The sequence below is a fragment of the Gambusia affinis genome, linkage group LG03 (genome assembly GCF_019740435.1).
Source record: "Gambusia affinis linkage group LG03, SWU_Gaff_1.0, whole genome shotgun sequence".
NCBI classification, from domain to species: domain Eukaryota; kingdom Metazoa; phylum Chordata; class Actinopteri; order Cyprinodontiformes; family Poeciliidae; genus Gambusia; species Gambusia affinis.
The window spans coordinates 1,153,446-1,166,313 of record NC_057870.1 but is presented as its reverse complement, the minus strand read 5'-3'; the positions used below and the strand labels follow the sequence as shown (position 1 = coordinate 1,166,313).

The window sequence follows — 12,868 nt, the reverse complement described above, 5'->3', positions numbered from 1 at the left end:
TGCAACGAGGTCCTTCTCGAACGAAGGGTCCAATGTAAAGCCGAGCTTTTTTGCAGATCTGTAAACACCATGGATAGTACTCGCTTAGTTAAGACGTTTTCATCGTCTCTGCGGATAGTGGAAGTAGGCAGCGTGGTAAATAAAGCTCCTCTCGTCTCTGTGTAGCTGAAGGGCGTGTTTCTGTACCACTATTCTACAAAGGAACTGTTTCTATCTCAGGGTAAGACAAAAACACAACTTTGTTCTTGGGTTAAAATGGGCATTTCTACACCCATTAGAGTTGTTATCTACTGACGACACAATTCTGGGTGAACATGACCAATCATATGTTTAAAGAATCATAAGGTGTCTGTATTCCGCTCATCGAGTTTCTCCAGCTTTCTTCTCTGTCTAAGGCAGATTCAACTATACCGTTACTTAGCCTATCCATCTTTAGTTCGCTTTTTAAGCCAGTCTCACCATATAACCACAGCGAGGACTTAAGGACGCCCTTTGTTGTTTTCTAAGGACACTTTAAGTTTTTCAAAACTGATTTCCGATACGGGAGAGCATCATGTTCACTTTGAAAGGTGTTGGCTGGGTCTCTGCTGGGTTATTTACGGAAGCGTGTGTTTAAAAGCAAAAATAAATAAATAAAAGCAACACGACTTCCTTTTCCTGCATACCGACTTGGTTGCGATTCATTTTTAATAGCAATATGAACCACCCGGTCAATTGATCTGCTCCACAAAACTGCTTGAAAGTTGTTTATCAAGTTTTTGTCATTTCACAGAATCTTCCTAGGAAACGGAGGTTTCTGAAATTAAGCTCTAATAGAGAAACATCAAGTTCAAAGGATTTGAGCTCAGCCCTGCTGCTCTAATGGGAAATGCAGGACCGGCTCCCCATCCCAACTTATTTCCAATTTTAAAGTTGGGAAAACCTGAATTGGATAATTATTGTTAGAGTGTATAACATAGATTTACCAGTTTAACCAACATATATGTTGTTGGGTCATTTTAGTGAAGTTATTAATTTGTAACATCACAGTAATAACCATGTTTTTTCTACGTTACACAAAATTGGTTTTAACACAGATATGGTTGTTTTGTATTCATATTTCAGTTTGTACATAATCTATGATTAAAGCAATGTTTCCACCTCTGTACTTGCTTATATAATGGTGTAATTATACTTGTAAAAATTATAATATTTTTTTTAGTCATACACGTGATTAATAAATCCTTACATTTGGAGTTACTATTGTCACTGAACTGAAGCATACCTTTGGCTATTTGCTCGTTTACTGTCATATATTTAGCATGTCTACACGTCTTTGACCTAAACATGTCCAGTAAAGTCATTTTTCTTTATCAGCTATTCATCAGATTGCGCTCTGCAGAGATCCCAAGCGGCTGGAATGGAGGAGGAGGCCCAGTGCTTCCTGAAAAAGCTTGTGGAGGAATTCCCTGCTGCTCTGAAAGAAGACGCTCCTCTGCCGGTCAGCTCCCTGAGTCGGAGAGTCTCACTGGAGGAGCTGCAAGGAGAGAGCCTGGAGCTGGGCCAGAGACTGCTGGCTGCTCGGTATGGATATACACTTCATTCATTCTTTTGGCTTGGACCTCAATACTTGTTACGCATGCCAACTGGGGAATTTAGCTTTGCTACCTTCAACATCATATATAACCAGATAATAGATAGTTGGATAATAGTTAGATAAACTGATAGATAGCAGTTTTGGAGCTTGCATGCATGCTGCTGTAGGAAGCCACTGGGAGGACCTGAGTCTTATTGTTAAGATGGGATCAAAGCACAGAAGCACAAGTCGTGTTTCTTTATTTGGCCTTGCTGTCTCTAAGAGGGGCTGCACTGGGTCCTATCCAGGGTGTACCACACATCCTGCATACTCATAGTGGGTAATAGGCACCATAACCCCTTACACTCCTCTTGAAGAATGGGTTCAAGAGGACTATCCAAGTTTTTTGAACAAACCTCCCATTTTCTGAAGTATTTGTCAGCATTCATATAGACTCTGAATTCCTGACTTTGCCTCGTATGTCAATACTAGTGAAATCACATCCAAATCTACTCTTGCTTGTAACATTCATCCACCATGCTTATGACACTACACCACACCACGTTATGAAGACCTTTTAAAAAACTTTATCTCTCAAAATGACATTTTCCATTTCTTTAAAAGCTAGCTTTCATTTTTAAATGTTTGTTAAATACACTTCAGACATGAAGCCTACACATCACACACCTGGTTAGACAGAGAATGTTAGATTCCCTGAGCTTTTTTTATTTACCTAACTCCTTTATCCACCAGCCCTGTGTGTACATGTCTGTGTGTTGCATTCTTCACATACTTTAGCAGCTCTCCCCTGCACTGCTCATTAATGATCCACTGTTAACTCTGCAGGGGGAAGCCACTGCAGTTCTAAAAGAAAAACAAACAGTCTATGTAAACAGTCAGAATATAAAGTTTCCTTTTTGAGAAAAAATCTGACTTTTCAGCAGGTAACAAGAAGGTTGAACAGAATACAACAAAACTGGTCTGTTCTGTCTGTTTTAACATTTAACTTCTGTCTGATATTGAAATGTTGGCTGCCTTTTTGGATATTGTGGGTTTAAGGTATAGAGAGATTAGAGATTAGATTGATAGATTTATTTGAAATAGGTTTTATTGTCCCACAAAGGAAAAAGTCAGGTGTTAACTTCCCAAAACCTCAGAAACATTTGCCATCAGCAGAGCTGGCAGAGAACATGCTTTATGTTATCAGCTTGGACAGACGGTTTATGAGTTCCTCGACTGTTGAAGGGTTTGAAGATGGAAAATCTCTGGTTGTCTTCAGTTTCTCCATTTGATGAACCAAAACTATTCAGAGAGCTTGCATTGGTGTTTCCCAACCAGAAGGCCTGGATGAACAAATGGTCTTTTAATTACTACTGAACTCAGAGTTGTAATTAAACCAAAACTGTACAAAAATGTATAAATTTTTCATTATGATAAAGAAAAAACTGCTCTGTTTTTGTCCCGAAACTCGAAAATTGAAATTGATAAATCTGCAGAATGTACCAATTTTTTTTTAATCTGATCAATAGAATAATGATTGATTAACCCTACTTGTGTATAAAAGGTACTTCATGAATAAAGTTACCTTTTCTTAATTGCTTATTGGCTGTCCTATAAATAGCAAAAAAATTTCTAAATAGTATCTTTTCCTAATTTACATAAATTGCCATATACATAGAACTTTTATTGAATGCTGACATGAATAATATTGTGGCAGAAACAAAGTGATAAAAAAATAAATATGTTTAGGAATACTTGTGGAATTTAATTAATGGGTTCAAATGATTTTTAGTTTTTCTTTTTTATTCCATCATTCCAACCTACCTTGTTATTTGGTCTTTGGATTGGTGAATCAATAAATAAACTCTGGTTGAGTTCCTTAGTTTTCATTGATTTGATTATTGAGGATAGTTTATGAAGCCAGGTGAGATCAGTATTGAGCGGAATGACCCAGCAGCACTACCTAAGCCTGAATGTTTTCTTTGCTGGTAGACTCTCTCACTAATCCGTCCTTTGAAAAAATTGGCTAACACCAAACAAGATGGTGTCTTAATGCCATCTTGTGGTAGCAGCAGCATATGTTGCCTCCATTTGTGGAAGTGCAGCCAACTTTTAAGTCGCCTTTAAGGAATAAGAATTTTTCACACTGAAGAGGTGCTGCTTGTTGACAACGGTGCAGCTGATTAGTCCTTAGTTTGAAAACAATGAGTAAAATAATTCTATAAATTATAGAAAATGTATCACAAGCTCATGTGCTTTCTGACATGCCCACATGTTTTCCACTTTACCCTGCCAGGAAGAGCTCATATCCTGTCTACAGAAACACCATTGTTTCACCACCTTCCTGCTTCCTAAACTTTTTTTCTTTTCGAAGATATGGCATTTTGTAAAGGGCCAGGAGTGATAGATGACTTATTTCACTGTTGACTTTACCTACTGCTTCTTATTGATGAAACGTCTTCAGAGTCTAGATCTTTCTGGAACAAACCTATTTCTATTCTGGGGTTTATGTCCATCTATCTGCCCAGCTGTTTGTTGCCCAAGTTCAGAACTTGATCTGAATGTGTATGTCTGTGTGATTCAGTGGAGCTCCCTCAGGCCTCAGGGTCCTCCTCTCCCAAGCAGCGGTCGCCCAGCTTCTGAAGGACGACTTGTCTCCATTTCACTGTTCACAGGAAGCTCAAGCAAACCTGGAAGATGAGGAAAAGGTCATCTGTAAGTTGTTTTTTTAGTTGCCTGCTATAAGTAGCAAAAATAAGAATGGGGTATTATTTTAGGATAGAAGCTATTAGTCAGAATGATTGTTATCTGGCTGTAATATAAAGTCTTATATTGAATGTCACTTGGTGAAAGAACAGCATACACAGGACAGTAAGTAAATTAAAACTACACAAAAAGGTATATACATTTTGGTTTTCAGATGAAAAACTCTAAATGCATGTAAATATGTGCTATGCAAAACCACCCAATAAAAAAAGAAAACTATCTCCTATTAGGCATCTTTTACTTTCCAGTTATGAACCAGTAATTAATGACCAGATCAGTCCAACGCTGTAAGTAGAGCTGAGTTGAGTTGATGTTAAACTGAGCAGAAAATCCTGAGCCATCACATGTCAATATTGGAAGAATTCGTTTAGCTGCAGATGCATCCCTTGTCACAAAGGGTGAATAATTTATGATGTTTTATTCTTTTTTTCATTTCAGGTGGGAAAATGTTTATTTTCTTATTTAAAAAAAAAAAGATTATTTGTTTATCTGCATTTCTAATACTGTATGAAAAGACTTGATTGGGTAAATGAAAAATCTGTAGAATGTCAAACTTTTTATCTGATTACTCGATTAATCTACATAATAATTGATGGAATAATCAATTACTAATATATTTGTTTGCTGCAGTTCTATGCTATTTATTCAGATGTTCATTTTTGGCTCTGCTCTACTTCCAGTAGTCGAGTCGGAAGCAGTCCAGCGGCTCTTTCTGAACCATCTGATAGGTGTAGCACTCAGATGGAACCAGAAGCTCCCCTCCTCTTTTCCTCCTCCCAGCTTTCAGTGTTCTGTTCATGCTATCAAGAACACAAGGAGGAAGATGGAGGACAAGCATGTGGCGCTGGCTGAATTCAACCAGCTCTTCGGCATTCAGGTAAACACCCTGAAACGTAAACACTGCTTTGCCAGTGTTCTCCATTGTCACTCAGCCTGGCTGTGATCCTGATCTAGGATGGAGTGGAGCGGGCCTACTACGCTGTGTTTGACGGTCATGGGGGAGTGGATGCTGCCGTTTATGCTGCCACTCACCTCCATGTTGCTCTGAGCAAACAGGAGACGCTGCAGAGTAACACCGACATGGCTTTTAAAACTGCCTTTAAGAACACAGACAACATGTTCAGACGCAAAGCCAAGAGAGAGGTATAGTAATGTTCTACAAGCTGTTGTTTTTTTTCCATGTACCTCATTGTATGCTTCAGATGAATCTATATGTGGAGTTTTGTGTCAACAGCGTCTGCGGAGTGGGAGCACAGGAGTGGCCGTGCTGATTCACGGTCAGCAGTTAACTGTGGCTTGGCTCGGAGACTCTCAGGCAATGTTGGTTAGAAAGGGAGAGGTTGTTACACTGATGGACCCCCACAAACCAGAGAGAGAGGTACATGTTCTACTAATTCTTCCTGGTTTGTTTTCTGCTATGCCAACAACAAATGACACTGGTATAATAGAATGGAATTGAATATACTTTTTTGTCCCCTAGGAGAAATTTATAATGGACTCAAGGGTGTGCACTGAATAGTTGCTGCTGCCCAAAGAAACAATAACAATAACATGCAATACATATAAACAGCTAAAAACATAGACCACACACAGATTGAAAACAACAACACATTACCCAGGTTACTGCACACCTTCCATACTATTTCAAATTTTGATTAAAAAATTTGATATACCAAAGAGAATTTAAAAAAAATGGAGTTTGTTTTTTTGGGATTATGTATCTCCTACAGGAAGGCGAGAGCTCATATTCCAAATATGGGATGTGGGACAGATCCCACAATAATGTCTGAGACACAGTCACTGACACTATCTCAGCCTGTTTCTGGTTGTCATATAGTTAAATAATACTGAATCAGTCAGGTTTTAAGTTTGAAACAATTAGGGCTTTATTTTTCACTCTTTCTAACAACAGTGACCTTAGAAGTCTTTGAATTCCTTCCTTGTCTTAAAAGAATACTCTCCCGTCATTTAGTACTCTTACGTAGTCAATGACAATGTGATAGTAGTTACAGCAGCTACTTCTAATTGTGAAAACTTCTCACATTTTCACTGAGCCATCTGTTTTCTACACAAACACAGAGCATGTAGTTCCACATCTAAACAACATTTATTGGATTTATGAATATATTGGTTATTAAATCCCTTTTTGAGGTGTTGAGGTTGAAAAGTTGTCATTCAGAAGTGGGTCCTGGATGTCTGTAATATGGTCCAGCACCCCTTTAAACTACCACTAGCACTTTAAACTAAGTGGTAGTTTAAAAGGACAGGAATGTGTAGAAAATCAACTGTGACTCTGTGGTTTAGATAATAACGACCAGTTGGGTCAGACCAGAGAGGACGTCAGCAGATAACTGGCCAGTTTATCTGTCTCTGCCTCCTCACACCAGAAGGCACACAAAGAAGATGGCTTCCTCAGTGTAGATTGTTCTGAATGGTGCCCAGACGATGTATATTGATAATGATGTAGTATTTAATCGGAACATCCACCAATTATGGCATGCTATGGATTATTCTATGTATGAATTAACAATCTGATTTGTAACAATGGCACTTGACTGTGTGTTCTATGACTTTGTATTTTGTGTTTTTATGATGTAAAGAACCTAAAACTGCCTTGTTGCTGAAATACTCTATGCAAATAAACTTGAGTTGACATAACTTGACAAAGATTATACCAGCTCGTTTTCAAAACAAAACATCATAGTTAAATTAAATTGGTTGTTCCTCTGTAATCTTATTAAACAAAATAAGTTGCAATGTCTAGTATTTTCATCATCAGGAAAACACAGTTTGATTATTGATAAGGTGTTTGCTCCTGAATAAGATAAAGACTTTATTCTCACTAAGCCTCATTGAATGGCCACATTTTCTCATTATTTTTTCTGACCTGTTTGGGATCAAAGGTTAAACAGTTTGAACCAGCATACAGACACATTACTGCAGGAGTCCGATCTTCATGTTATTTCTGTTCTCTGTTTTACAGGATGAAAAACAGAGAATAGAAGATCTTGGGGGTTGTATCACCTTCATGGGTTGCTGGCGAGTTAATGGCACCTATGCTGTTTCCAGAGCCATCGGTAAGACATCCTCAACCAATCAGAATGGAGAACACAGACTTGTGCAAAGCTATGAATATAGCACTTAGAAAATACACTAGCACACTTAGAAAAAACTTTCGCCATTGTTGTGACTATATTGTTGAAAATGTACCCTTTGCAATATTTAATATTTTTATGTAGTTGCAAAATTTTATTCATTAGGAACCTTATATCTAAAAGTCAAATTCTATTTGATAGGTGATAAAAAGAATCAAAATTATTATGTAGGTAAAACTTGCTGTTCTTCTGCAGCTACATGTTAGTGAGGACACTGATGTCTGAAATGAAGGCCTTTTTTAAACAAGCAGGCCCAAATACCAGGTTGAAAACTTGCCAAAGATAGAAAACAAAAGCAGGCTTGAATCTCATGAACAGATTTTACAGATCTGTAAAATTCTTTCTTTAACCTTAAAAAGGGACAGGTTGTTACACAGGTAGACAAGGCTAAGACCCTCCTCTTGGCTCTGATTGGTTGTTTTTTCCACACTGATTTTTGTGATTTGTTGAACATACAGATAATAAGAAATCTTGATGAATGAGCCACTCATGAGTCCTCAAATGAGACCTAGAAAAGTACAGCAACAAAACTTTTTTGATGTAGGTGCACCACTGGCACAAAAGTTTACTCAGTTTTGGCTGACAGCTTGTATCTGATTTGGTGAATTGATGCAGCCAGAAACCTCAACTAACCTAGCTTCGCACAAGAATACAGACATTACGCCGCTTAACATGCAGCACCAACTGCAGCAATGCTCTGCTGTGAAACTGTAGACTGTTAATCTCTGTTAACAAAGATCTGAAATTTGTCAGCTTGAGTTGTTTTAAAAGTCAAGTCAGATTAAACAGATGATGTGTTGGTTTTCACCACTCGGAAAAAGGATTTTCTTTCCAACATGCTTGCAGTAAAATGACATTTTTTACATCAAGTGGTAGAACAGTTGCTAATAATGACATCACAGAATCTCTAAGCAAAAAGTCTGAACTCTCCTTTAACTTTCCATTTAGAGACAAGTCTTAATATGAGATATAAACAACAGATCTAATATTTAAGATGTAAAACTATGTATATTTTTATAAGTATTCCTCTTTAACAATTGGGAACTTGGGCAGTTCAGACAGAAATAACTTCCCTGCATTAAACAGAAACTGAAGTGTTAAAGTGGAGTGCACAACACCTTCAAACTATAAACGATGCACTAATTCTAAAAACTTTAATAATAACCAGGAGGTGGCACTGCTGAGCTGGAACTGCTCCAGTTTTCATTGCTGAAGAAGCCTGAAGAGGCTGTGTGGGAAACAAAGTGAGCAAGTGAAAGCTTCCTTAGTGAAGGGGCTTTTCTGTCTGCCTGATGTGCTGTGAGTTTGCTCTGAGCTGCTAATCCCATTCACATCCCTAAATCCAGGCGACTTCGACCAGAAGCCGTATGTGTCTGGGGACGCTGATTCTTCAACCATCCAGCTGTCAGGGGACGAGGACTATGTGCTGCTAGCGTGTGATGGCTTCTTTGATGCCATCAAACCTTCCGAGGTCCCAGATCTGGTTGCTGAGGCGCTCCGGGGTGCTGATGACTCTGAAACTGGAGGGAGTCGTCCACCGGAACACGCTGAAGATGGAGTGGGACACAGAGTTGCTGAGAGATTGGTAGGTGATGCCAAGGCGGCAGGGTCCAGTGATAACATCACAGTGATGGTGGTGTTCCTGCGTCCGCCTGGCCAGCTGCTGGCTAACACATAAACCCAGCTGCATCCAGAGGAAAGGAACCATTCAGCTCGCCTCAGGACACATTCAGCCCTCTGCAGACAGCCAGACTAACCCAGAATCCTCACCTCTGACATATCCACAGCTTTTATCTGTGCTAAACTGGCACATTACTTGATTTTTTACCCAAGAAATTATGCAAATCCTATGTTATATGAATTTATGTGCACTCTAAGTGGAAATTATTGTGGATATCAAAATATACACTGCTGTGGAATTGACAGGGTTTTACATTTACATCAACACATATATAAAAAAATTATGGTTTCCACCACTAATGAGACATACATACTGTACAGTCCAATGGTAAATATACATCAGTTGGTGGAGAAATGTTCAGTAGCTTGGTTGTAATTGTGCACCATGTTAAACTAAATGTTTGTTTTGTGCACCTTTTGATCCACCAAACAACACAGACATGTTCTGATCAACCTGATGCAGCTCAGCTGTCCTAGCAGGAGTGTCCTGACATTTGCATCATTTACCTGCAGCTCACTACTGGAGCTGTATGTTGTGACTTCAACTGTCTTCTGAATTTTTTATGGATGGAGAGCATTACCAAAGGAACACCAGTGAAGCATAGAGGTGGCAGCATCATACTGTGGGGTTGCTTTTCTATAGATGGCAAAGGGATTTTTGAAAAGGTGACAGATCCATTTAACAGTCAACCTTTACCCAAAACCTTCAGGTCTCTGCTGCCAGGTCCAAGCATCCATCCAGATCAACTGAAGTATAAACTATCAGACACAATGTTTTGAAATTGGCTGACGGAGTTCAGATCCAGGCTGTCAAGGTAAATATTGCTAAGTGACGATGCAGCTGCTGTAGAGATTCCTACCGGAGACTGGATGATGCTGTTGGGTTAAAAGAATTAGATCAGCGTGTGTCCACTTATGCCAGGTTATTTGTCCTTTTTTAAGGTTTATATTCCCCCCACTCCCATCCCTGCCCCCACCAAAATTACATTTGCTGTTGAATTATAGAGGCCTTATTTACATTAAAGATGTAAAAAGTTTAGAAATAATTTATCATGGTTTCATTTTGATATTTAAACTTTTTAACAAGAGTGTGTAAACTTTTGAGAGCCACAGTTGTTAACTTTGCTGGGTGATGTGTGTATTGTGTGTTGTGTATAGGGATAGTGGTGATAATCCCATAAATCAAACCCAGATAACCAAAACCCACCCCAGCCTGAAAGATGACTTGTCATCAGTTTGTCATTGTACAACTTAGACGAAGAAACTCACACGCACACACACACACACGGCTGAAGAAAGTTGAGAGTGGTTTGTGTTTAGACAGTGAGAGGAACCTGGAGTACCCAGTGAGAACATGTATGCACAGGGAGACCATGCCAACCCACTGCAGACAGGTCAATAGGGACCAACACACTCCCAACTTAACTGTCAGGCTCTGACTCGCCCGCCAGATCCTGACTCGGTCTTTAAGGTCTGACTTGGCTGCCAGGGCCGAATCGGGACTCAGCCATCAGGGTCTGTCCCATAGGCCGAATCCAGGAAGACTGACTCGGTCTTCATGGTCCGACTTGCCTGATGGCTCCTGACTAGGCCGTCAGGGTCCAACTTTTAGGGTCAGACTCAGTCTTCAGGGTCCGACTCACCGCTGGGTCCCATCTCCACCTTCAGAGTCCGACTCGGCCGTCAGGTCCAGATTTGGCCTAGAGGTTCCAAACTAACTGGGCCAAAGAAACCACTTTGGCCTGGTTGGTTCTGGATGCAGGGTCTGCTGGTGTTAAACAGCACTCTGCTGGAGTCCTTCAGGTCCTTACCCGATCTGCTCTGGCCAGATCTGGTGATGATGTGATTAGTACCTGTTGGCAAACCAGAGTGCCAACAGGTTCTTAATAATTGTGCCAACAGGCATTAACTGTTGGCACAGATATGTTACCAACATATCAGTGCTGCTTCCCGTCTGACTCACTGGAGTCAGACGGGAAGCAGCACTCTATCCTCTGAATGTCCTGTGCACTCTCACTGGAGGGCTGAGCGGTCCAGTTCACACACATCACACTCTCTTCAGGGACTTTCCAAACAGGAAGTCCCATTTGTTCAATCTGAGCATGTCAGAGGATGCATGCATGTGTGTGTTCATGTGATTTCTCTTAAAGGAATGTGATGCCAGCAGCTAATGGTTGGTCCAAAGCCGACATGCTTAGACTGGATCGGTATTTCAGTTTGCTGCTGTTTGCAAAACTGGCAGAATTAGCAGATTTCCTGCTGGGACAGGCCCACACAGGCATGTTGGGCCTGCAGCTGCACTCATACAACACATATACATTTAACCTACATAACCGTCAGCTAACTTTATCAGATTTAATATATTAATTTATTTAGAGGAGATTAAGTTACAGTTTAGAAAGTTTTATTTTGCCAAGGTTTTGTCATATCTGTGACAGTGAGACTGTTACTTTTTTAATCTGAATGCTTGTCAGACTTCATCTACTTTATCTGTTCTGCTGGTGTTGTTATTGTAGAGGGCTATTTCTTGTCAGATTTGTATGTTTTGGAGGTGAGTAAACTAAAAGTCTCATGTGCCACATAGATCAGTTGGAACCTCTTTCAGGTCAGAGTTTTGTAATAATCACAACTCCCCTCCCCAGTCACAGATCAGCTGGTCAAGCTGGCAGGATCATGGATCAATAAATGCTTTCAGTGGAGTCTGAACCAAAGGGGCGTGGCATACTGTCACATCACCATTGTGACAGTATGCTGAGTCAGATCATAGGTGTAGCTGTGGTGGAGCAATATCAACAGCACAGCTTGTCTCCTAACCTCTCTGTTAATCTGGCCAGGCAGAGCTGCTAGAATACAGATTGAAATTATGACTTGAAAGGGGCAACAGTTGTGAGGAATGCTAAACTATTTTAACCAATGTGTAAAAGATGGCTGACTTATAAAAGCAGACTCCAAACTGTGTTCTGAGACTGTTGGTATTATAATATTTACTCCTGTTTGATGATTCCTTTATGAAAAATGTGAATGATTTTTAGAAATGGTTCTTAACCACATTCAGCTGGATTTGATGTCAGAATCTCATTGTACTCTCCTCCACTGTGGATTACTGACATGGTTGGTTTTGCAGTTTTGTATTCACTAATGACTAAATAAAAGACTCCAAACAAGATGTTCATCAGTTTCACCAGAACTTCATTCTCTCTGACACTGCCTGACTGGGAGTAGAATGGTGTAAAAGAATTAAAAGAAACTCGGTTAAGTTAATTAAAAATCAATTTTTTACCCTTACAAGTGATTTTGTCCATTTACCAGGGATTTTAAAGAATTTCATTGTCAGTCAACTTTACAATACATGCCTAAAGATGGGCATGTATTATAAAGAGACAGCGATATCAATCCTACAGTGTCATTTATCCAAAACTATATGAAAGATCTTTGTTATATTTCCCCTTATCTCTCATATCTGATAAAATCATTTAGCTCTTCCTTGCAAACAGAGCAAAGCAGTCAGTTGATTAAGATAAAATACATTCTGCTCCTATAAAGATACTAAGGGGACTTGTGAAAAAAACATTTCAGTCTCCTTCCATCAACATGTAATTAAAATTTTGAAGGAATTTCAGAAGCTCGTGTTGAAATAGTTAGCTGACGTTGCTTTGTTCTACTTTTTATTTTAATCCAAAATAACACCAGGTTGTTTTTATTATCACGTGGT

The 12,868-nt window shown here is 39.5% G+C and overlaps 1 protein-coding gene across 1 annotated transcript; it reads left to right on the top strand.

Moving 5' to 3' along the window:
* ppm1f (protein phosphatase, Mg2+/Mn2+ dependent, 1F) lies at positions 1-12,326 on the top strand. Its single transcript, XM_044111342.1, has 8 exons — positions 1-220; positions 1,357-1,563; positions 4,140-4,270; positions 5,002-5,198; positions 5,276-5,464; positions 5,556-5,699; positions 7,305-7,398; positions 8,823-12,326. Exons 2-8 carry the CDS (start codon positions 1,400-1,402, stop codon positions 9,152-9,154), a joined length of 1,251 nt encoding a protein of 416 aa, XP_043967277.1. The 5' UTR covers positions 1-220; positions 1,357-1,399; the 3' UTR covers positions 9,155-12,326.
* Positions 12,327-12,868: the final 542 nt, after the last annotated feature.